This window comes from Lacerta agilis, chromosome 3, assembly GCF_009819535.1.
Source record: "Lacerta agilis isolate rLacAgi1 chromosome 3, rLacAgi1.pri, whole genome shotgun sequence".
NCBI classification, from domain to species: Eukaryota; Metazoa; Chordata; class Lepidosauria; order Squamata; family Lacertidae; genus Lacerta; species Lacerta agilis.
In genome coordinates, this window is record NC_046314.1 from 35,681,911 (window position 1) to 35,708,099 (window position 26,189).

The window sequence follows — 26,189 nt, forward strand, 5'->3', positions numbered from 1 at the left end:
AACACTTTGAGAGAGATCCTTGATGAGACAACCCTAAAAAGTTTATCTGGCAATACTTCTAGAATTGCAGCTAAGGCCCTTGCTGTTGCAATTTGAAAGTTACATGATGCAACACCCTTTTTGAAGTCAATATTACAGGCAAGCTACTACACAATAAGTAAGCCAATTTAAATTCAGCTACAAGCCAATTGCAAATGACCAATAATTACCCTGTGGGCTGCAGGTGTAATGCCAGTGAGATTGCGAAAGAGCTAGGCATATTACCAGACTCTGAGACAAAACAAGTTAGCAAAAGAATAAAGAAACACCAATTGGAGTATGAGGCCCAAGAGACACCACAAGATCCAAAGCAGAAATTGAAAGTAGGTTTCTACAATGCTGTTTTAAACATGGCCATACAATCTGTTGAATTAGCGATTCCAACAGCTGAGACAATTTATTTCCCTAGTTGGCTTCCCATATGATATATATACAGTCTGAAGATGTACTTAAGGCCTGCAATAATTTAGAAAAACCACTGATGCACAAATGGACACAAATATATTGATGCTGAAGATCTGTGCTGTGAACCTACAGGAATAACTTGAAGACTTCCAAAGTCTATGCTGCCATAAGGATTACTTCTCTTCATACTACAACAGAAATGCATGGATAATGTGCCTTATGTTTCTGTTGCTCTGAGGATTCTTCTCACACTGCCAGTGTCAGTGGCAAATGGTGAATGCGGGTTCTCAAAGATCAACCTTATAAAACCTTGCATACGCTGAACAGTGTTGCAAAAGGGACTTGGCAACTATACCAACTGAACATCCTCAAGCACTTGAGCTAAAGGAACTGGTGGCAGATTTTGCAAAGGAAAAGCGGGATGTTGATGTGCCTGAAATTGAAACTTTTACCAGATTTAACTTTTAACATCACAGTTCATAAGATTATTTACAATGATTTGTATGCTAAAGCATTTTCTTTTGCATTGGGGAAAAAATAAAGATTGTTGCATTACTTATCCTTGCCATTTAAAATAAATTTGGCAGTTTCACGTTTTACATTCCCGCCCCTCCCGCCCCCGCCCCCGCCCCCCACAAAGACAGATTATTGAAAATTGGAATTGGCAATGGGCTGGGCTGGGCTGGGCCAAGTAGTTAGCCTTCCCTGGAGCGCAAAATAGCCTGACACCAGGATTAGGTAATACTTAAGACTTATGAAGCACACCTACTCGAGATTTACTTTCCACTCAACATGAGTAAAGTTTTTCCCCCTTTTCTCCTTTCCGTTGGCGGGATTTTTGCCCAGCACCAGAGTTTTTACCCTGTGGAGAAATAAATTACCTCAGCATTGCTTACAAAGAGTGTGCGCAAAACTCTCGCGGGACGAAAAAGCCGGACCACTCCCTCTTCGAAGCACTTAAGAAGAGGCTTCTCAAACAACTCCCCTCTTCCTGAACCATTTGGCAAGCTGAGGGGAACTGTCCTCCCAGCGACATTTTGGAGAGAACTGGGCTCTGCTACCCATTAACAAGCCTCTGCCTTAAGCGACGCCCCACCCTCTCGCACGTGAGCCACGAGGGCGCCTGCCCGCGCCGGCCAATCACATGCGAGGAACAAAGAAGCGCTCCAGCCAATCAGAGCGGTCGCCTTAATCCGGCGGTTTATTGGGGCACGCGGAGCGAGCCGACAGTTTGCTCGCGCGAGGGTGGATCCTTCTCTTCCTCTCACCGCAGTAACGTCCCTTTTGGCTCCCCTCTCCCGCCATGTCCGACTGGGAGGAGGAAAGTGAGGAGGACGAGGCCCGCCAAGCTCCCGCCAAGCCCTCTCCAGCCGAGTGGCGCCCGGTGACGGCGAGGGCTAGTGGGAAACGTGGCTCCGCGGGCAAAGACGACGAGGAGGAAAGAGGCGGTGGCGGGAGGAAATGGGGTTCGCGGCCGGCACCTTCCCGCGAGCCGTGGCAGTCGGGGCCCTTGGAGTACCGGGCCCGAGGCTCCTTCCGAGGGACGGGCAGGGATCGTGCCGGGTCGCCGCCGCTGTGCTTCCACCTGGATAATTCCCTCGTGGGCACCCTCATAGGTAGCGGTCGCTGTCCGTGAGGGGGAAATTGGAGTTCTCTCTTTTGGGGAGGCTGGTAGAGAGAAGTCCCCTCTCCCCCCAAACTTTATATATATGTATGACAGCGCAAACACGGGGAGCGGGGCGCCTTTGCCTCCCTGGCAAAGCAGGTTATTGCTGTGAACAATCCTAAGCGTGGCTTCTGACTCCCGTGTCTTTCAGTGTTGGATTTGACTCCCTTGCTGATTGCAGTAGAGTAGACTGTTGAATTTGGACGGCCTCCTGGATAATAAGTTGTATAATACTGTACCACATTGTTTATGAGACTCAGTTATATGCCACTTAACAGTGCACATTCTATGTAGAAAAAGTCGCTGGGTAAACAAATAGGCTCCTCTCCCAGAAAATAAATAGCACCCTCTAACCTCGCAGGGCTGTTTTTAAGGTCAACTCAACAAAGCACCCTGTGAATTCATAAGTATGCCTTTTGCTTGCTACATTTGTACAGTGTTTTTCTGCTAGTGCAGAGATGAAGGTATATATTGCTTGTGCACTATGATAGGGGAAAGGGCCAGGGAGGGAAGATAGATTTACTAGCTAAAAAGTGATTTTAAGACCACAGCCCTAACCCCACTTACCTGGGAGAAAGGCCCCATAAACTCAGTAGGACTTAGTTCTGAGTAGACGCACTGTTGGATTTGCACTGTAAGGCTGCAAATGTATACATACTTACCTGGGAATAAGTAATTGAACTCAGGGGATCTTGAGTCTGAGTATACATGAACAGGATTGCACTGTTAAGGATGTCCAGAAACAATAACTTTATAGTGTTGAAAAGAACTGTCAGAGTCCTTTACCTTTACTATGGTGTACTGTACTTAGTTTCTCTTTAAAAGAGAAAGAGAGCTGACTTTATAGACATTAGCACTTTTGCAACAAACCAGTAACTGATGTCAAATCTGAATGAACTGTCCCTGGAGATAGAGAAATGGAAAGGAAACTCATTCCTGCAATTCCCTGTGCAAAATGGTGTAGCCCTAATATTTTCCTTTTCGTGAATTCGGTGGCCAATAAAAAGAAAAGGCAGCAGCAGAATTCCGTTCATTGTGGGCATGGAACAGTAAGCCTAGGCAATGCATACAGTATGTCTCAAGGCCCAAAAGAGGATTGACAAAGGGAGGTGGTCAAAGGTACAGAGAGAGTCTAAGGGACTTCCAGATTCTTAGACTATCTGTTTTAGCCCCATGCAAAAAAATCCTTTCTGTAATTGAGTTACACCCAAATCTCTAATACTATATGATCATGTTTACAAACTTTTGTATTATTTAAATGGTTTAGTTTAGCTTTGTACATAGGGAAAAGCGTGTTCACTGAAATATGTGAAAGTTGCATAAATATTATCACTATTATACTGGTGTTCTTATGTCATAAGTTCATTGTGCCATTTTGCAACAAAATATTAGTTAACATAGGAATAGGAATTGTTCATCTGGGGAAAACCTAAGAATTGCTCAGCTTCACTTCTGAGTGTTTTTAGTTTAAAATTTGCACCCTCTTTAGATGCCTCCAGACGCTTGCCCTTGGTTCCTTTACTTGTGATAGAAATAATGTTTGTAATTATGCATATGTATTTTAATTTTGCAACAGGTAGAAGTGGAAGTAAAATAAAAGAGCTTCAGGAATCATCAGGTTGTAAAATACAGGTGAGGCACAATTTTTTTAAAAAAAATGTGTTTGTTTTAAAAAAAACGTCTTTATTCAAAAGACTGGTTGTTGCATTGCAAAATAACTGCTTTTCTTTGTGAAGAGTGGGGTCATGTGTATATTTGTGATCACAAAGCAATTAACAAAGGAATTGGGGAGAAAATGTCTAGTGTGTAGTACTTTATGTACTTGAGTCAGTTTAGTGGTGCTCAACTGAAAAATTGGGGAGGGGGAATGCTGCTATACTGTTTTTAAACCCCAAGCATTTCCCCAAAACAAGTAAAACCTCAGTACTATTTATGATTGTACAGTCATACCTCGGGTTACGTCCACTTCGGGTTACGTTTTATCGGGTTACGTACTCGGGTACCCCGGAAGTGTTTGTCACCGTGGGTGCGGTCTGCACACGTGCAGAAGCGCAATATCGCGCTTTTGCGATATTGCCATTCGGGTTATGTACTTTTCGGGTTACAAACAGCACCCCGGAACCAATTAAGTACGTAACCCGAGGTACCACTGTACATTATATTAGTGTAACTTTTTTTTTACTAGAGTATTTGAAAATATTTTAAGAGATGACAAATCAATAGCACACTCTCACCTTATATTTTTTGGATTTTAAAGAAAGGGCTGAATATGAGGTATAAAATATTTCCTGGGTATACCTGTAAGGTTCTCAGTAGTTGCTCATGAGTAACCAGTCGAAGTCCGCTGCTTCTTTTCAAAGTTTTTATTGTGCAAACTATATACAGTGCAGAGCATCAAAAATCACGTCTGTCTCATCCTTCCGCAGAATCTGGGAATGCCCCCTTCCGGTTCTTGCCCCAACATAAAAGACGCGCGATGCGGAACCCCCTCCTACCCTCCCTGCGCCTGGCCCCTCTGCGCAAGTGGGGAGACGGAAGGGGCGCAACACCCTCTGCGCCCTGGGGGTGCAGGGTCTCTCTGTCCCTTCCAGAGCCCTGGTCCGCACTTCCCTGACCACCCCCTCCTCCCCACTTGAGGTCTTGCTGCTGCTCCCACTGGACAAAGAGGAATTGCTGAGGAGGGGTTGCGGGGGCTCTCTATACCCTGAAAGCCCTTGCACTGCTCTACGCTGAGCCGGGGACAGTTCCCTGCAATACCCTTTTCATATCTTATGCACACTCCAGTTAATACATTGAATGAGAGCATGGTCATATCTTCTGGCCCTGTCTTTTGTGGAAGATGTGAGTGCATTCTTCATGGATCCAGTTGTGTGTGCGCACATGTTTGTAATTACAAATTCTGGTTGTGCCAGGGTTCCTAATCACGTACTACCACCTATCCACATGTAGATTGCTCACACATAACATTAATCTGTGGTTTAGTGCTATATGCACAAGCTGGAGTGAGCACCAACTTGCTTCCTTTTCTGTGTGGCCAGAACTGGACTTTGGCATCATTTAGTTTTGCTTTCTCCTCCTAATCTTGGATTGTTATTGCAGCTTCAGAAGAAGTGATAGTTTCTGTAGGTTGGTTGTTAAACTAAACCAGGCTTGGTTATAAACTGCAATTTCTGGTTCACAAGCAAAGATGATCTGAAAAGAAACTGAAACTTAATGCCACCAAAGTCATCCCAGTCACGTGGTAGGGTGTGTGTATGTGAGTTTCACTTGGGCTCATTCATATGACACTATGATTTAGTACTATATGTAAACTGGCCACAGAGTGTTCTCACTTTTTTCACAGAGGTTAGTGCCAGCTAGTGCATAAAGGGTGGGGGCAGTAATGACAATCCTGCTGCCTCCACACTTTGATAGAATTTATGGATGAAATATGAGAAGACTGCTGTAATTTTCTGATAAAAGTTAATGTAACTTTGAAACTGCCTAAGGTACTAGACTCCTATCTATTAAGTTATTTTTTCTTACTGTGATGAAGCAAGGCATATTTAGAAATGGAAAACTTTCAACCTGATATATTGCTTCTGACTGCAAGATAATCAAGTTGTTTAGGAAATCTTACTTGTACTTATCAAATAACTTTTTAGTGCCCAGAAAGACAATTTTAGAGTGGTATATTACAGCAATCCAATATCTGATTCTTCTAATTAAAAAAAAACCTTACATTTAGGTTGTAAAGGGCAATTATGAAGCTGAAATAAAGATATTTGGGTGTAATGATAAGCAAACGAAAGCCAAAATGATGATTGATGATCTTATTGAGAGGTGCAGCCAAAGCAATGCAGGAGAAAGGTATGTTAAAGGTAAGAATTTAAAACTTGATACGTGTTTTTAAGCTTTCTCTGCAGACTGATCTGCTTGTATAAAACCCAGATTGGAGTTAGCCACTCTGTTGAAGAGACATTTATAAACTGAAAGCTAGTAGGGGGTGTAGGCAGGGGCGTAGCTAGCTGCTGGGGGCGGCAAGCCCAGCGGCACCCATGGGGGCGGGGCGTCGCTCCGTGCGCATGACGTCATGACGCATGTGCACGGAACAACGCCTCCGCGTGGGCCAGTTGGCCCGCCCCTCTCCCGCTGCGCTCCGTGAGCGGAGCCGTCCTGGGGAAAGGAGAGGGGTTGGGCCAGCTGGCCTGCCCCTGTCCTTTCCCCCGGCCGGGCTCCGCTCCCTGAGCCCAGCGGGCAGGGAGCGGAGCGGCGTCGCGTGGGAGTGGTGGGAGGGGCCACCGCTTGTCACCCCACTTGCCGCCGTTCGTTCCGTCGCCCCGGGAGCAGCATCGCTGCTGCTCCCAGGGCGACGGAGCGAGCGGCGGTTCGTGGGGGTGACATGCGGCGGCCCCTCCCACCACTCCCCACGCGCCACCGGTCACCCTGGGAGGAGCAGCGCTGCACGGACGGGGTGCTCGCTCGACCGAGCGAGCACCCCGTCCGTGCAGCGCTGCTGCTCCCGGGGTGACGGAGGGAGCGGCGGCACGTGGGAGGGGCCGCCGCTTGTCACCCCCACCTGCCGCTGCTCACCCTATCACTGGGGGCATACTGCCCCCACCGCCCCTCCCCAGCGACGCCCCTGGGTGTAGGGATATCCAGAGGAGTTCATAAAGCTGCCCTTGTGATGCATCCAAAAATAAAACATGGTATTGGTTCACATTGTTTGTCTTTGGATTGCAGTGAAATGAAACAGTTCTGTGGTTCATAATTAAACTTTTTATCTGAATTTCCAAGAACTAATTTAAGCTGCATAATCTGATATAAAATGTTTAACCAAATCAGAATCTAATTTTGTTTTAACAGATTGCTTTAAACACCAAGATTTTGGAACCACTTGTTATGAAGAAAGTCGTTCCGGTGCTTTGAAGTTGGGATACAGTAATCCAAAGCAATCCATTAACTGGGCCTCCCTTCGAGAAAATAAAGCTAAATATGAAGCTATGAAGTGGGCTGGTTAGTGTAACATATTTTTTAAAGGAATTGTAGGTGGTCATCCTTCAATATAAATGCTTTATTAGCTGTGAAAATCATCTACTTTGATATGTAAAAATTTCTAAGACATTCTGAGAACATTTGAACATCTATTGATTTTGTTATACTGTATTAAAAACTGCCTGGTATGTGGTCACTGTTGAATACAAAAATCAGATAAGATCTGGTGTAAAAGCCATAGTGTTAGTGCAGTATTTTAAGTGTCATATCACACTGAAGTAGCACCTTTGTACAAAAAAGGGTTTCAATTAGATGTAAAAGGTTGTGCTAGCACAATATACTATATTGACCACACTTCATGCACTAATTTAATGCCACTACAAAACGGGTGCCAGGGTCCATAGGCATACTTACCCACACTGCTCGGCATAGAATACATGCCCAAGTCTACAGCACTATAGGGCATACCAGTCGTGCACACTAATGTGATTGGTCACTCAGGCAGACCCTGGGTGGATGTACTGTTCTCATGTTACAAGGATCACTGCAGAGGGATCTATGAGTCAGAAGTAACAGTGAAACCAGGGTACTGAATTCAAAATATCTTGCTGTGCCTGTAGAGATTTAGAAATTAATCCTTGAATATAAAGCTGGGGAGAAGTAGTATCTTGATATACAAGACTGCCCATCATCCACATCTCAGTTTGCAGATCAGTCTGTGGTACAACTTTTAAAAAAGAAAGCTCAAAATTTGTTTTTGTGATTGGGTGTTTTTCTTTTCTTTTTTGATCTAGTCAAACTTTGTGAATATTGAAAAATGAATTTCCATACTCGTGCTATGGTTTCTAGTAAATGAAAAGTGTTAAAGGGCTTATTGATAGCCCTTCTTTGGGTGATAAATATATTTGGTGTAGTTTCTTATCGGCATATTCAAGCCATGTTGAATTGTGTGTCTGCTCAATAGAACTACCTGTAAAAATGAGAAATAGGCTGGCATGGGAATAGAGTTCAGGGTTGTTTTTTAATGAAGATGGTGCTCTTTTCTATTCTTAGTAGTTCGAGAAGTTACTTTTTAAAATAACAACCCATTTTCCCATTAATTTTATTAGATTTGCCTCCAATTGAAAAATGTTTTTACAAAGAATCTCTAAAGGTTGCTTCAATGTCACAAGAAGAAGCTGATAGGTGGAGGTAAGAATTTAAATTGGAAAGTTGTATTGCCTATTGGAAAGTTGGGTTGCTTTTTAAATGGATTATAGTTTTAAGAAGGTGAAGGCAATGTCTGCAAAGTATTAGGTAATACTGAGTTTAGATGCACACCATAAGACTAGGCTGTGCATATTTCACACAGAATAGGACTTACGAGCCGTTTTTATTTGGGGGTAGGATTGAAGCGCATAAGCTCATTGTATAGCTTGTAAGGTTTGAAAGCTGATGCCATCAGCCATTGAACATTTCCAGAGGTATGCACTTTAAAATGTCTTACATGAATGAAACATACACATGTTTGAAAATGCCTCTATAATCAGAGAGCCTGGTTTGATTGCAACTCTTGGGCAAGTATACATTCACTATAAGCCCTGGCTTTCTATTACGTAATAGTTTGAAAGAACCTTAATTATTCTTTAATCATGTTTATGATTTGCACTAAATCATAAAACTCCTTGCATGCAGTGGGACTTAGTTGTCGTCATAGCTTCTGTTGGCAAAGGTCACGTTTTGTTTTTAATAGCCTCTGCCACTGACTTTGATTATGTTTAGTGCATAATAATGTTAAGCAACTTTTATCTACTCTTTGGTGTATGCTAATTATGGAAATGATAACAAAGTGGAAACTACATGGGTTTTTTGCTCTATATATTTTGTACTTTGTCTTGAATGGATAAATAAACCATTTTGTCTGCTAGCAGTATAATATTATCTCTTGATGTTGTCTTTTAAAGAAAAGAAAATAATAATATCACATGTGATGACCTGAAAGATAATGAAAAGCGTCACATTCCCAATCCTATTTGTATATTTGAAGATGCTTTTATGCATTATCCTGACATTATGGCAAATATAAAGAAAGTTGGCTTTCAGAAGCCTACCCCAATTCAGGTATTTTAGTTTTCTTTATTTCTGAATAGTGTAGAAACTGTGCTGTTTAAATAACAGTCCCTATGTAGTAATATACTGTTTATTTTAGTCACAGGCTTGGCCAATAATACTTCAAGGATTTGATCTCATTGGAATAGCGCAGACCGGTACTGGAAAGACGTTGGCTTATTTAATGCCTGGGTTCATTCACTTGGATTTGCAGCCAATGTAAGAAGTAACTTGAATAAGATTTGATTTATGCTGTGTCTGGTGGATTGTTTTTGTTAATCGTTAATAAGATTTAACACAATCTTGGTAACGAGCTGTGTGTGAAACTACTGTCATGCTTTTTGTCATCCAGCCCTGTTGCACTGTCAGTTGCTATTCTTTTCTCTTGCATACATAGTCCATAAACTGGAAGGAGATTCAGCAATGTCTTCTTTTTAATAGTTATAGAGTTTGCAACAGTTAAGGTTGTTGTTATTTTTTAAAAAAATCAATGCTATCATAAGCAAGTCAATATAAACATTGTTGTGCTCTACACAGGAAGACGTCTCACCCCTGCTTTACCTTTTAATTCTCATAGTAGGCTTCTGTCAACATTGGGAGGCAGACTACAGCTCTGTGATTTCCTTAAAAGATGGAACATTTCAGATGGGATTTAAAAAGCAAACTCTCCAACCTCATAATCCCAGCTATGAATTACTATCTATATTTACATGATAGCCACCATGATGCTTTGGCTATGGTTGTGGAGTCCCAGTGATGTGTACATTTCTCTTGCTCAGGGATGCCAAGTTAGCAGATGCTAACCAGTCTAGGTTATTTTACACCTCCCTAAGGTTACAGCTCAGGACGTGGGTGGCACTGGTCTAAACCACTGAGCCTAGGGCTTGCCGATCAGAAGGTCAGCGGTTCGAATCCCTGCGACGGGGTGAGCTCCCATTGCTTGGTCCCAACTCAAGCGAGATGAGCACCACAACCCCAGAGTTGTTTGCAACTGGACCCAACGGTCAGGGGTCCCTTTACCATCATATATATACATATATACATATACATTTTATATATATATATATATATATATATATATATATATATATATATATATTACAGTCAAAGACCAGCAAGAAAATTGTACGGTCCAATTCATAGAATTGGTATCTACTTAATAAAATTAAAATTTTGCAGATTTTTAAAAAATATTTATAGAATTTTTATAGATGGATCTTAACCACCCTTTACCATTAAGTTACAGCTCAACCCAGCAGCCCTGCCTTTTCTCTTTATTCTTTCCCAAGCATCTGGGCTTCGTGATGCACAAACATCCATTCTGCCTACTCCCATGAATCCAAGTTACTTGGTTTGCGTTGCCATGGTATGTTGGCAGCTAATGTCATAAAGTGTTTTTGTAAGTGATGTGTGCTTTTGAACTTACTTCCAGTTAATTATGCTTTGAAATGTGGCATTAATTAATTCTGACCAAAGTTAAATGATACTTGTATGCAAGCCAAAAAGCATAGTTGTCCTCTGTTCTCTTCTTAAAGTATTGCCTTTTGTATTTTTTATGTATAACTGCTATCTAAACAAGGTTGGATTTTCTTACAGACCTAGAGAAAAACGTGGTGGACCAGGTATGTTGGTTCTCACTCCCACTCGAGAACTGGCTCTTCAAGTTGAGGCAGAGTGCTCAAAATATTCCTATAAAGGAATTAAAAGGTAATATTTACATCATCTTCATTACTTTGGCAGTGGTACTGCAATGTGTCACAATATCTGTGAAACACACCACTGTGAAACACTTCAAGTAGTATTTTTATGTTTACATTCTTTTGATGGATTTATTAGTACCGGTATTTAACATCTACATATTCCCAATAGTATGCCAAATACTATATTGATTGCAGTAGAAATTATAATCTCTATCTAGAAATTTTACAGTCTTCAACTGCCCCCTTTTAGCTTTCTTATGATCATGTTTAAAACTTTCATTCCTACATTTGACTAAAATAAGCATTCCTAAGTCCCTCCAGATATTTAGGAGAAATATCAACATTCAAGTTCAATAATGACATATATTTAAACGACTTTCTCAGCATTTTTAAAGAGTTGTTCAGATTCTATTCCTGCTACTAAAACAGAACAATCCCACAGTAATCAAGAGGGCAGCTGCCACTTACCAAGAGGGTCAAAAGGCCTGGTGCATGTGCAGCAGTGGAGCCAATCCGGTCCTCCTGCTGCTTCACCCATCTGCACTGGGTTCTCTGCACCTTTCCCTCTCAGTAAGCAGAAGTGATGCTCAGCATCAGAAACACAGACAGGCAACTCTGCCCTGCCTGCCCTACCCCACAACCTGCTGGTGAGACAGTCAAAACCCTGGCCAGGCCATGGCAAGAAATAATGCTGCAGTGGAGCCACTGCTGCATCTGCAATCCTGTTCCTCTCTGTGGTTGGGGTGGAAAGTGGGAGGGCAGGCAAATCATGTGCCAGCCTGGACCTGTGAAGTGAGAGCAGAGGGGACTAGGTTGGGATCCAGAAGACCAGCCCCTCCCCAAGAACACTCTTCTTCTGTTGTACATACTTGGCAGATGAGAATCCCACTGGCAGTACTTTGCCCAGCCTCGCATTCAGCAGGCACATCAGGGATCTCTGCATCAGCAGAATGATGACATCAGACTGCACAGGGTGTTCCTCTGCCTAAGCCAACTCTGCAGTCCAGCACAAAGAGTATTTGGACTGCAGCCAAATTTACATGAAAAAATAAATCATGCAGATTATTTAATGTAACCTGTATTCATTGTAAAAATTTAAAATGCACAGTAGCATGACCATGTAGTTTTAATTTAAAACAGCTAAATATTGGATAAACTCTCTCTAGCATTTGCATATATGGTGGCGGAGACCGGAAAGGGCAGATCAGCGTGGTTACCAAAGGTGTGGACATTGTTATAGCTACGCCAGGTAGATTGAATGACCTCCAAATGAACAACTTCATAAATCTGAGGAGCATAACATACCTGGCAAGTAGTCAAAATGTTGTATTAAATTGGGAGTAATGTGCAAGTATAACCTGCAAGAAAATATTGCAATAGGGAACTTTCATGCTTTCTTCCAGAATATTCAATTCTGTTCCTGTTAACCATTGTCATCATACCTCCAACAGTTAACATTGCATGGCAAGTGGCCAAGATCATAGAATTGTAGAGTTGAAAGGGACTCCAAGGGTCATCTAGTCCAACCCCCTGCAATGCAGGAATTTCAACTAAAGCACCCATGGGAGATGGCCATCCAACTTTTGCTTTAAAACCTCCAAGGAATGAGAGTTCACAACCTCCTGAGCGAGACCATTCCACTAGGGACGTGGGTAGTGCTGTGGTCTAAACTACTGAGCCTCTTGGGCTTCCCGATCAGAAGGTCGGTGGTTCAAATCTGCACAACGGGGTGAGCTCCCATTGCTCTATCCCAGCTTCTGCCAACCTAGCTGTTTGAAAGCATAGTAGTGCAAGTAGATAAATAGGTGCAGCTGCAGCGGAAAGGTAAGCAGTGTTTCCATGCACTCTGGCACTCATCATGGTGTTTCGTTGCACCAGAAGTAATTTAGTCATGTTGGCCACTTGACCCGGAAAGCTGTCTGTGGAAAAATGCCAGCTCCCTCGATGTGAAAAGCAAGATGAGTGCCATGACCCCATAGTCACCTTTGACTGGACTTAACTGTCCAGGGGTCCTTTCCCCTTTACCTTTTACTATGGATATAATGAAGAGGAGTGTTAAAAAATAGAAGGACAGGGCTAGTAGTAATACTAAAGAAGAATTCAGAATGTCTGGTAATACTTTAGTCACAATATGAACAGATGGTATAAAGGTCCTTTTATTTAATACAAATGAATATGTTTTTCAGATCAGGTGATTTTCAATTGGAAGATGTCTTTGAACATCAAGTTTTGTTAAGTAATCACATAATTGTTCCTTTAGGTGTCCTTCAACAGGATCAACCACAGCCATCCATTGGTGCATGAGCAGAAAGTTATTGCATACATGGGGAGGTGAGAGGGGAGGGGAAGTTGGAAAATGGTTGTGTAAATGGGCGCCCAAGGGCACAGTTTTGGCTCACAGCCTTTGTTACATGGTAAGCATGCAACATTTTCTTCTAAAACAAGTATGTCTCCCAAGCACTTCTTTTAATTTGTATATAGTGTTACTATGTCTAATTCTGCATTATTCACAGTGCAACTAGAAACTTCCTTAGGGATACATACTGGTATTTTATCTATGTTATCTCTTGTCCAACAGTCCCAGAAAGGAGTTAGGTAGATTTTGAGTCAAAATAGAGGTACAGTATTGTGTTAGGAAAGCCAAAGGACATAGCGATGAGAGTATACATATAAAATGAACTTTTACATGCTCTGCAGATAATAGTTTAGAAATTTAGTGGTTTTGGCATGGAGTTTCAGAAAGCCAACAGTTTATAACTATTGTTTTTCACAGGTGTTGGATGAAGCTGATAGAATGCTAGATATGGGTTTTGAGCCTCAAATAATGAAGATTTTATTAGACATACGCCCTGATAGGCAAACAGTTATGACCAGGTATGTGTGCCTTTTTAGTGGTTCATGGCTTCATCTGAAGATGTGTTTTAATGGAAAATATGGTATCTGGATGCTACATCCCAAAGTTCTATGCAATTTATTATAATCACCTTGGGGAGAAAGGTAAGTGTGAAATATTGTTTTATTACATTTGTATACCATCTGTTCCTCCATGTAGCTCAAGGTGGTGTACATGTTTCTCCTCCACATTTAATCCTCACAACAAGCCTGTGAGGTAGAATAGTTGGAGAGTGTCACCCAGTGAGCTTCATGACTGAGAGAGGATTCAAACCCTTGTATTCTTCCAGCACTCTAACCATTACACCACATGGGAACTTTCATCAATCCAGCGGGTTATAGGGGAGCCTATAAAACACAGGGTTCTTTCTCCATCTGGCCACTCTCCTCTGCCCTAGGAGGAAAGAAGCACTTTGCCAGCCCTGTGGTCAACACTTTCCAAAGTGCCAACACCACTTGTATAGCAGTTGTCAAGCACACATCAGTTTCCCGTGCAAGGGATTTTGACAGGCAGACAGGATAATTCACCTGTCAGTTGTGTGGAATCATAAAGGTATAATGTGATTGACAGTTGACTGTCCCAACCCACCTGTCAAATTTGCCCCACAAGGCCAATCCTGATAAGGATCTGGCCCATGGAAGCAAAAAGGTTCCCCAATCTGGAATTAAATCAACACGTTTCTATAGAGAAACTTTATTCTTGGGCAACTGAATTCTTTATTTATTTTGTTGTTGTTCATAGTAGCAACCGCCTTGTTGGTATTTAGGGTGGAAACATGACAATGCAGGACAGTAATAGGATTGAAATTCTTCAAAATGACTTTTTCTTTTCATTCCTACCAGTGCTACATGGCCAGATGGTGTCCGCCGTCTTGCAAAATCGTATTTGAAAGATCCTATGATTGTGTATGTTGGTACTCTTGATCTAGCGGTGAGTTGTTTTCTGTTTTGGGCTTATTACTCCTGTGTTGTTTTTAATGAGACTATATAAATAGAAAGTGTCTACTCTTGATTTGTGTGTGAACTAGGCTGTATTTATAAAATATATAGCAACTCAACATCTAATAATATCCCAGGCTAAAATGAAAATAATAAAATGGAAATCTTAATAATGCAAGAAGTTCGAACAGATTGCAACATTTGTTTCTTTAAAACAATTTTATCACATTCTTCAGCCTAAAAGACTTCCAGAATGGCTTGCAAATGTCCCAGCCCTTATTATTTGCAGTCTAAAAACATGATGAGGATGGGGATGGGAAGAAAGAGGAAAAACACTGTTTTAGTTCATAATTCTTTTAATACTTTCTCTTTCTCATGCACAGAATAAGAGCAGTATTGTCCCTTCCTGCCCACTGGGTAAGCCTTTGAGGCCTTCAGACATCTGTATGGATGCAACATTTCAATGTGTGTACAGTATGTCTAAAATCCAGTGCTTGTGAGCTGAAACTGGTCAGTTTCTTAATTTTGAGGCAGGTGTCATGGTAAAATCAACCATGTTATTTGGAGCGTGCATGTTAGGGTTTAGGCATATCCATTTATACCTAAAATGCAATGTGCATAATCCCAAATAAGATGGCTAATTTACCACGATCCCTGCAAAATTAACTGATCTGCCTTCCACAAAACACTGGAATTGGAGCGCTCTGGTAGAATCATTGCCCCTGATTACAAGCCAGACCTGTCAGTCACAGTGAAGTGCTTCCTCCACCCTTGTGGTGTTTTTTCTATATCTAGATCACCGAGGTTACACAAAATGCTTCAGGGTTCCCTGCTCTGTTTGACTCATGCAGCTTTGTAGAGATGCTACTTTACCTTGGGAAGTCCAACATCTCTCCAAGGCTTCACCTTGGAATTCAGGATTCTTCCTAGGGGAAAACAGCCCTAGCAAGAGGGTTGTGTGCCTAACTCTCCCCCAGTCATTTAAAGGGAGAGTATTTGAATGGGAGACTAATCAGACCCACTGAAGGCATTGAATCTGGATTCTCTAGTTTGTGGTTTGCAATCTAAAGTAGTGCTATGATTTTTTAAAAAGTGAGTTACTTGATTCTTAGTTGTGGGTGTTAAGAACTGTACAGCAGCACCCAATGGTTTAGGTGGGATTTATTTTCAAATAAACATGCCACAACAGCCAGTTCTAGTCAAAACTCATGTTCAAAGTCTACATGCATAGTACCTGAATAGTCTTCCAACGTGAAAATTCTGTGGTTCTGTGTTAAGATTCCTGCATTGCAAGGGGTTGGACTACATGACCTACAAAGTCCCTTGCAACTGTACATTTCTATTTCTGATTCTTTCAGTATCCCTAGCTATAACAAAGTATGTACAATTCTTAATTGATACTTTGACAAGGTTCAAATTACATTCAGGTTTCCTTTGATTAAATTTGGTTTTCCAGGCAGTAAATACAGTGGAACAGAAAATTGTTATTATTCCAGAAGAAGAAAAAAGAGCTTTTACACGTTACTTCATTGACACTATGAAGTCCGAAGACAAAGTCATAATTTTTGTGGGAAAGAAGCTTACGTATGTAGAAGAAATCTATTTTTTTTCCAAATCATATTTATTAAAGTTCCAATACAACAAAATCATATGAAACATTCCAAATTACATTCCAAATTATTTATCCAATTATCAATAAAACAAGCAAGGTTCCAAATCAACCGAATTATTATTTTAAATTTTTTTAAGGCTTCCCATGCTTCAAATTCCAGAGGTTTTTTATCTTAACTATTGTCCTTTGTTTTCGCATTCCTATGTAGAAGAAATCTAACATGAATATTTGGCTTACTGCCATTTGTCATTCCCTATTAACCATTAAATATGATTTACAGGTGCCTTAATATTGAGTCAGGCCATTGGTCCGTCTAGCGGCTAGCCCAATATTACTTTATTATGTTAGTTGAGTTCTAGGGCCTACATCAAAGGTCTTTTCCAATCACCTTTCCTCCGTCTGTTCAAATGGAAATACTAGGGATTAAAGTTTGGGCCTTTGCATAAAAAGCATGTGCTCTTCCAGTCAGTTATGGCCATTCTTCAGCCAAAATGTGGTTTTAAGTTTAGATTCCTTAGAATTCTAGATACAAAATTTAAGCTACATTTATTTTCAGCTCTTAATATTTGGTGATGTGTTCTAATGAATTCCCTTTTCAAGAAGTAGCAGTAGGGCATTGTTTGACCTCCTGGAGGCTGGTTCCATCTTAAGCCATGTCAGGGGGAGGAAGAACCCAAAGACTGACTCAGTTTCTTGAATCAATAGGCAGGGTTATCTCAAGCTCCTCACTTTTTTCTCTCTTATATGATCAAGATACGATGCTGCACATAGCAACATTTAACCAAAGTGTATGTTACTTTTGATTACCAGGATGTGTGAGAGTTACCCATAAGAGAAGTTATGTAAAATGTCTTATCATTTATATGACTCTGCTATATGCCACTTAACACTGTGCTCTATGTCAAAAAAGTGATTGGGTAAACAAATAGTCTCCTCTCCCAGACCAGAAAACCAGAAGTAGTGCCAGATGCTTTCAAAGCTAAGTGCAGCGTGTCGAAACAGCTAAAAAGCATGTGTTTCTTGCAAAAGGTCTTGGCCCCTAAGCTGTGCTTGAGGTGACATGAATTTGTCCAGTCACTTCTGGTAGCAAATTCCAGATACAATATGAAAAGAAGTACTACTCCCACTGTTCAGTTTCATTGGATGACCTGGGGTCTTATAATATATGAAAAGGGAGAAGAAGCTATACCCATTTCTTCTACACCATACATCATTTTATACACCTCTATCATGTCCTCCTTTAATCGCCTTTATTCTAAACCAAAAAGCTCCAAAGTTAGTCTTCCCTAATATGCCAGCTGCTCCACCTCCTCAATAATTTACTTCTCTTATATCGCTTCACGCTTCTTGGTTGGATCCAGATTTCAAGTATGACTAAGTTATGACTAACCTTAAAGGTACCCCTGACCATTAAGTCCAGTTGCGGATGACTTGGGGGTTGCGCACTCTTCTCGCTCGGTAGGCCGAGGGTGCCGGTGTTTGTCTGCAGACAGGTTCTGGGTCATGTGGCCAGCATGACTAAGCCGCTTCTAGCGAACCAGAGTAGCACACGGAAACGCTGTTTACCTTCCCGCCAGAGGTTTACCTTACCTATTTATCTACTTGCACTTTGGCGTGCTTTCGAAAGTTCCATTAATTTTGAGGGTTCTACTCTTAACATGGGTTAGTGTGGATCCAACCCATGACTTTTATTTGTACTGTAATTCCTTACCTAGTATAAATAGAGCAGCTTGACTTCTGAGAATTCAAATTCTCCCGATAGCAAAGAAATGTCAGAAAATGCTGGTTCTCATCTATTTTCAAATATAAAAAAGAATAGTTTCAGCATATAAACTCAATAGGACACTTTTTCTTCAAATTCTTTTTGATTGACTCATGTTTCATAATGGGGCTAGCAGTACGATTCTTGGGAATAAACACACAAAGCATGGTGCTATCAGTCAAAGAAAGCTGTTTACAACATGATAACTAGTGATATAAGACATAAAGGGTGTGCTAGGTATTCTGTTATATTTCATATGCTATTGCTGAAATTTAATATTTGCAATGGAAAGAATTCCATAATTTTTGCATATATTCTATTACAGTGGATTTAATCTAGACATAACATTTTCTTTAGCTGCTGAAATCAGAATTCTACTCCACTTCAGCCATAGAGTTCTTAAGTGACTTTGCAGCCCTTCATCTCTGCATTAGTTCCCTGTCTGTGAAGTGAGAATATTTGCATCTACCTCATAAGTGCATTTTTGGGATACCACATCTCTACACTGGTGATTTCTTTCGCTTTTTTTCTATAAGGAAGTCTGGTAAATGCATACAATGTTTACTCACTGATCATGAATCCTTTAGCAATAGGACATTAAATGAGTTTCCTTGAACATGTGGAAGGAACAGAGTACCTGACATACAGTAGGGTGTAGACTACTTATTTTAGGTACATGCAAATATATCTCCAAATGTACGAACCAAGCAATCCTATGTGTTTTTTTAGTTTTTAACTTTTCTGTTTAGTGCCGATGACCTATCAAGTGATTTTGGTCTTCAGGGAATTCCCGTCCAGTCCTTGCATGGCAATAGAGAACAATGTGATCGTGAGCAGGCTTTAGATGACTTCAAGAAAGGTAAACTTGTAATTGATTAGAATCAGTTGTATCAACTGTCATAACATATTTGCGGAAGAAGATGCAATACCACTCAGCAATGATTTAAAAAAAAAAAAAACTAAGGCCTTGCTGGCTGTGTTTGCACATTAAGTCTCAAGGCAGGTTACAACAAATACATCACTAAAGCTCCATAAACTATGGTAAGTTGTTGTGTGAGTTATTGCTACATGCAAATGTGTCCATTGAAAAGGTTTACCAGTGATGCAGCCCAACCATCCTTCTATAAGGATAGCAGAGAAACAGCCAGTGAAATGTTTTCTGACTTTCTGACTATCTTAAAATATTTTGTTGAAAAATAAGGCTATCTTTATTATTAAGGTGCATTTACTATAAGGTTGTGAATATTGCACTAAACTTTGGGAGATTTGGAATGTTTACATATTGTGTTTTTGTTTTGTATAATAGTGTAAACTAGTACAAAGAGGAAAAAATGGCATTTCCAAAATAAATATCCAGTCTTACGTATGTGCAGTGTGAGTTCAAATATCAAATAAAAAGTTGTTGATTTCTCTACCTAGTTAAAAACTCTAGTCAGATCCCAATTTATGTCTTCTGTGAGGTACAATATCAATATATGTCTCACTGTGCTTGTTCTAGGCAAAGTTCGCATACTGATAGCAACTGACTTGGCCTCCCGTGGACTTGATGTGCATGATATCACTCATGTCTTTAATTTTGACTTCCCTCGCAACATTGAAGAGTATGTTCATAGAGTAGGCCGTACTGGACGTGCAGGGTAAGTGGAATATTCTATATATAGTGAATTGGATCACTGGAATGCGCCACTGTTACTTCTTAGAGGAACACCAGTATTTTCTCCAGACATTTTACATAGACAGGCAGCCCTGTTTAGGGAAGCTTGTAATGTTCAACAGACTATTGTATTTTAATATTTTGTTGGAAGCCGCCCAAAGTGGCTGGGGAAACCCAGCCAGATGGGTGGGGTATAAATAAATTATTATTATTATTATTATTATTATTATTATTATTATTATTATTCCTCATTTGGGGACATCCAAAAACAATTAGAAACCAGCTATGTTGCTGAGAGGCAAGTTGACATTCTACTTCAAAGAAGAAGAGGAAATGAGGTTTAAGCTGCTCACTAGTACTTCAGCCTAGGAGTTGCAACAGGGTATTTCGACTATTATTCCTCAGTACAACTCAATAAAATAAATCACTGAACTGCTTTTATTTGAGTTGGCTATCTTGACAGTGTGCGCTCCCCCCCCTTTTTTTTTTAGCCGCACGGGGGAAGCTGTAACCCTTGTGACCAGGAATGATTGGCGGAATGCATCTGAATTGATTGACATTTTGGAAAGAGGAAACCAGGTAATGTTTATCATACCCACACTAGCAATTAGCCCTCCCTGACTTTCCCCCCAGACTTGAGGTGTCTCAAAAGCTCTTTAATAAGAAAATGTTAATAAGGTATTGAAACTTTGTTCTTAATATTTACTTGCTGTTTAAGATTTTGTACCATGTCTTCATGCATATAGCTTCAAGTGGCTTACAATGCAAAAAAAAAAAAAGAACCAGAAAAGCCACTGCTAACAAGCTGGTTTATGGAAACCAATTCAAACATAAAAAACAGCAAAAGGAAATAAAAATCACAAGTACAGGTATGGAAAAACAACTGACTTCAACTGGAATCAAGATATAATAACTAATGGTAGTTTAAGTTCTAATAATACAGATTGTATATTTGAATATATTTATTTCTGGATGTAATGGTATTATCTTGTAAAAATTTGCATGCATACTTAATGTCTGGGTGCATGTGTTTGTATTGTGGATGTGAGAGGAATGGCTCTTATAAGATGACATCCACCACTTAGGTCTCTGGTAATTTAAACTAACTTTCTGAAGCACTTTGCACAGCAAAGGTTTGTGCTTTGTACCTTTCTCATCAGTAAGAGCTTGAATGGGGAAAAGTGATGCATTCCAAGCAATTTGCAGTGATGCATAGACTTTATGCAAAACAGACATCACCTGCCAACATTGTGCTGTTCAGTCGTGTCCGACTCTTCATGACCCCATGGACCAGAGCACGCCAGGCACGCCTGTCTTTCACTGCCTCCCCCAGTTTGGCCAAACTCCTGCTAGTCGCTTCGAGAACACTGTCCAACCATCTCATCCTCTGTTGTCCCCTTCTCCTTGTGCCCTCCATCTTTCCCAACATCAGGGTCTTTTCTAGGAAGTCTTCTCTTCTCATGAGGGGGCCAAAGTACTGGAGCCTCAACTTCAGGATCTGTCCTTCCAGTGAGCACTCAGGGCTGATTTTTTAAGGATGGATAAGTTTGATCTTTTTGCAGTTCATGGGACTCTCAAGTGTCTCCTCCAGCACCATAATTCAAAAGCATCAATTCTTCGGCGATCTGTCTTCTTTATGGTCCAGCTCTACTTCCATACATTACTACTGGGAAAACCATAGCTTTAACTATACAGACCTTTGTCGGCAAGGTGATGTCTCTGCTTTTTAAGATGCTGTCTAGCTTTGTCATTGCTTTCCTCCCAAGAAGCAGGAGTCTTTTAATTTCGTGACTGCTGTCACCATCTGCAGTGATCATGGAGCCCAAGAAAGTGAAATCTCTCACTGCCTCCATTTCTTCCCCTTCTATTTGCCAGGACGTGATGGGACCAGTGGTCATTAAAAGGTTCTTTAATTCCTCCTCACTTTCTGCCATCAAGGTTGTGTCATCAGCATATCTGAGGTTGTTGATATTTCTTCCGGCAATCTTAATTCCGGTTTGGGATTCATCCATTCCAGCCTTTTGCATGATTAATTCTGCATATAAGTTAAATAAGCAGGGAGACAATATGCAGCCTTGTCGTACTCGTTTCCCAATTTTGAACCAATCAGTTGTTCCATATCCAGTTCTAACTGTAGCTTCTTGTCCCACATAGAGATTTATCATGAGACAAATGAGGTAATCCAGCACTCCCGTTTCTTTAAGAACTTGCCATAGTTTGCTGTGGTCGACACAGTCAAATGCTCTTGCGTAGTCAATGAAACAGAAGTAGATGTTTTTTTCTGGAACTCTCTAGCTTTCTCCATAATCCAGCGCATGTTCGCAATTTGGTCTCTGCTTCCTCTGCCCCTTCGAAATCCAGCTTGCACTTCTGGGAGTTCTCGGTCCACATACTGCTTAAGCCTGCCTTGTAGAATTTTAAGCATAACCTTGCTAGCATGTGAAATGAGTGCAATTGTGCGGTAGTTGGAGCATTCTTTGGCACTGCCCTTCTTAGGGATTGGGATGTAGACTGATCTTCTCCAGTCCTCTGGCCACTGCTGAGTTTTCCAAATTTGCTGGCATATTGAGTGTAGCACCTTAACAGCATCATCCTTTAAAATTTTAAATAATTCAGATGGAATATCATCACTTCCACTGGCCTTGTTATTAGCAGTGCTTTCTAAGGCCCATTTGACTTCACTCTCCAGGATGTCCGGCTCAAGGTCAGCAACCACACTACCTAGGGTGTATGGGACCTCCATATCTTTCTGGTATAATTCCTCTGTGTATTCTTGCCACCTCTTCTTGATGTCTTCTGCTTCTGTTAGGTCCTTTCCACTTTTGTCCTTTATTATGGTAATCTTTGTACGAAATGTTCCTTTCATATCTCCAATTTTCTTGAACAGATCTCTGGTTTTTCCCATTCTGTTGTTTTCCTCTATTTCTTTGCATTGCTCATTTAAGAAGGCCCTCTTGTCTCTCCTTGCTATTTTTTGGAAATCTGCATTCAATTTCCTGTATCTTTCATTATCTCCCTCACATTTTGCTTGCCTTCTCTCCCCCGCTATTTGTAAGGCCTCATTGGACAGCCATTTTGCTTTCCTGCCTTTCCTTTTCATTGGGATGGTTTTCGTTGCTGTCTCCTGTATAATGTTACGAGCCTCCATCCATAGTTCTCCATGCACTCTATCCACCAAATCTAAATCCTGTTCCTCACTTCCACTGTGTATTCATAAGGGATTTGATTTAGATTGTATCTTACTGGCCCAGTGGTTTTTCCTACTTTTTTCAGTTTAAACTGGAATTTTGCTATAAGAAGCTGATGGTCTGAGCCACAGTCAGCTCCAGGTCTTGTTTTTGCTGACTGTATAGAGCATCTTTGGCTACAAAGAATATAATCAATCTGATTTCGATGCTGCCCATCTGGTGATGTCCATGTGTAGAGTCGTCTCTTGTGTTGTTGGAAAGAGTGTTTGTGATTACCAGCTTGTTCTGTTGACAGAACTCTATTAGCCTTTGCCCTGCCAACATACCAGAGTTTAATGAAATGCAAACTAAACAGGAAGCTAGTCTAAAAGACCTATTAAGCATTACACTTACAACTATCTTGCTGTAATAATATCCCAGTACAGTGGAACCTCGGTTTACAAACTTAATCCGTTCCGGAAGTCCATTCTTAAACCAAAACCGTTCTTAAACTGAGACGCGCTTTCCCTAATGAGGTCTCCCGCTACCAGTGCCCTTTCACCATTCGGATTCCGTTTTTAGACCGAGGCAAAGTCGGCCAAGTGGTGCTGTGTTCTAAATCACTGAGCCTAGGGCTTGCTGATCAGAAAGTTGGCAGTTCGAATCCCTGTGATGGGGTGAGCTCCCGTTGTTCGGTCCCAGCTCCTGCCAATCTAGCAGTTCGAAAGCATATCAAAGTGCAAGTAGATAAATAGGTGCTGCTCTGGCGGGAAGGTAAACAGCATTTCTGTGTTTTGCTCTGGTTTCGTCAGAAGTGGCTTAGTCATGCTGGCCACATGACCCGGAAAAACTGTCTGCGGACAAATGCCGGCTCCCTCAGCCAGTAAAGCAAGCTGAGTGCCACAACCCCCGAGTCGTTCGCGACTGGACTTAACTGTCAGGGGTCCTTTAGCTTTTTAAAAAAGTTCTCAAACCAGAACACTATTTCCGATTTTGCGTAGTTTGTAAACCGAATCGTCCTTAAAACAGACTGTGCTTAAACAAAGGTACCACTGTACTATGTATTTAGCAGTTATCATAAAACATGGAAGGGGGAAATCTAATTTGATACGATACAATGAATGAATATTAGCCTTTTTCAGTGTACTTAGATAAAATATTTAATTCATGGAACAATAAATATTGATGTCAACTGTACGCAAGTATTATTGCCACGATTTTCTAATTATCAGGTAATTCCCGAAGAACTTATTTCAATGGCGGAAAGATACAAGCAGTTTCAGATGAAAAAAGAAATGGAGAAAGATACGGGGAGATCTCGTGGGAGATCTCGAAGAGGTTTTTAATCCATACTTGAACACAGTGAGTGCCTACTGAAATGTTAGCAATAATTTTAAATAGAATGCCGTATTGCTCAAGCTTTATGCACACTTAAAACATAACTTAAAAATCTGGTTGTCTTGAAATTGCACCATTTACAGGAATGTGCATTTCCAGATTTGAAAAAAAATTCTTATTAGAAAATTGAAACTACTTTTTTATATAGCTGTCGAGATATATAGCAGTCTTCTGAGCAAAGCCTGCTGTGAATATACATAACATAGTAATCATACTGAAGTTGGTTGGTCTAGTGTGGGTCTGACTAGTGCCTAGGGATTTTAATCATGGAGCTCTATGGATATTATTAATAATAGGACCTCTTTGAAGTAGTTTGAGAATAATTGCCTTAATCTAACATGTAATGGGGTTTTATTGGCTTATGGTACATTCATTACATCTTCTCATCTTCAGGAAGGAAACCTTGTACATAAAGCAGTAATTGTCAACTCTGAAGTTTTTGTCTGCTTATGAGTACCAACATCTTGATCAATGGAGTTCAGAAATACTGAAAATTATGCTGGCATGCAATTATTTTCAAATTCACTGTAATGTATTCTAATTCAGTGCTGTAGTAAAGCAGGTGGATTATTTTGTTAAGTTTCAGTTTTGATACATTTTGGTTGAGAGTAATAACTTAATACTTTAAGTTATAGCAGAGCATGTTCATTCTTGTTTTGTAGCTTATAGTGGTGTTGTTAGATGGAAGAACTGCACTTCACAGAATAATGTTGATAAAAGTTCTTATTTACAAGGAAAAGTAACAGCGAGACAAACAGATCTTCCCCTCTCCATCTTAAATTTAAAATTAGCCCGATTCTGTGGGTTTCTGTCCTGCATCTTTTTTATTGGCAAGATGTAGTGTATTGACATATTTGCATCCATAGCAAGTCCCACCTGTAGATTAATAGTGGGTCTATAAACGGCAGTGGTAGAATACTGTAATTTTATGAGAACTTTATGCATTAACATTTTGCTTCCAGAATCTTCTCTTTACTTGCACAAAAGACTAGTTTTAAGAGAATAAAGCATTAGTGTTTTCATGGATCTATAGTTGTTATGTTTATACTTGCTAAATAAAAGCTTTTTAAACATGTATCATTTTCATATAGAATGTTCTAGCACTTGTCAAACAGTATTAATCTGCCTTGCTAATAAAGTTGTGAGTCAAACATTGTATCATAATTTGTTTCAATTACTAAAGCACTTCACCTTCAAGTGCTGTGCGAGAAGGATTATTCAATTTCTAGTCTCTAGGTTTGTTGCACTTAAATATAATTTTCTAGTATGAACAAGAAATAGAAGCAGAGGTTGGGATTAGCCATTTCCTATTTATATATCAAATGGATACTGGGGAATTGTATTTGCTTCAAAGTAAGGTAAAGGTAAAGGCACCCCTGACCGTTAGGTCCAGTTGCAGACGACTCTGGGGTTGCGGCACTCATCTTGCTTTACTGGCCGAGGGAGCCGGCGTACAGCTTCCGGGTCATGTGGCCAGCATGACTAAGCCGCTTCTGGCAAACCAGAGCAGCGCGCGGAAACGGTGTTTACCTTCCCGCCGGAGCGGTACCTATTTATCTACTTGCAGGAGCTGGGACCCAACAACGGGAGCTCACCCCGTCGCGGGGATTCGAACCGCCAACCTTCTGATTGGCAAGCCCTAGGCTCAGTGGTTTAGACCACAGCGCCACCCTCATCCCCACTTGCTTCAAAGTACCATACTGAGTGCAAAATACATAATGAAAAGCGGTCTTTATATTGTGGTGTTATAAACTACACACTATCTCTGTTCGCTCAAAGATATTCCAGACAAGTTGAAAGTGAGGTACTAGATCACAGAACTCTCTTTTTCCATAGCCCACTTCCTAACTATGCAAGAGTCTATGTATTGCTGCTACTAGCAATTAACTTTAT

At 40.7% G+C, this 26,189-nt stretch overlaps 1 protein-coding gene across 1 annotated transcript; it reads left to right on the top strand.

Moving 5' to 3' along the window:
• Positions 1-1,696: 1,696 nt before the first annotated feature.
• Positions 1,697-24,814, top strand: DDX43 (DEAD-box helicase 43). Its single transcript, XM_033143244.1, has 17 exons — positions 1,697-2,060; positions 3,687-3,742; positions 5,838-5,970; positions 6,956-7,105; positions 8,194-8,275; positions 9,028-9,184; positions 9,273-9,391; positions 10,769-10,879; positions 12,039-12,180; positions 13,646-13,746; positions 14,608-14,695; positions 16,160-16,287; positions 18,827-18,936; positions 19,576-19,714; positions 20,223-20,310; positions 24,131-24,260; positions 24,690-24,814. Exons 1-16 carry the CDS (start codon positions 1,748-1,750, stop codon positions 24,242-24,244), a joined length of 2,031 nt encoding a protein of 676 aa, XP_032999135.1. The 5' UTR covers positions 1,697-1,747; the 3' UTR covers positions 24,245-24,260; positions 24,690-24,814.
• The last annotated feature ends 1,375 nt before the right edge of the window (positions 24,815-26,189 follow it).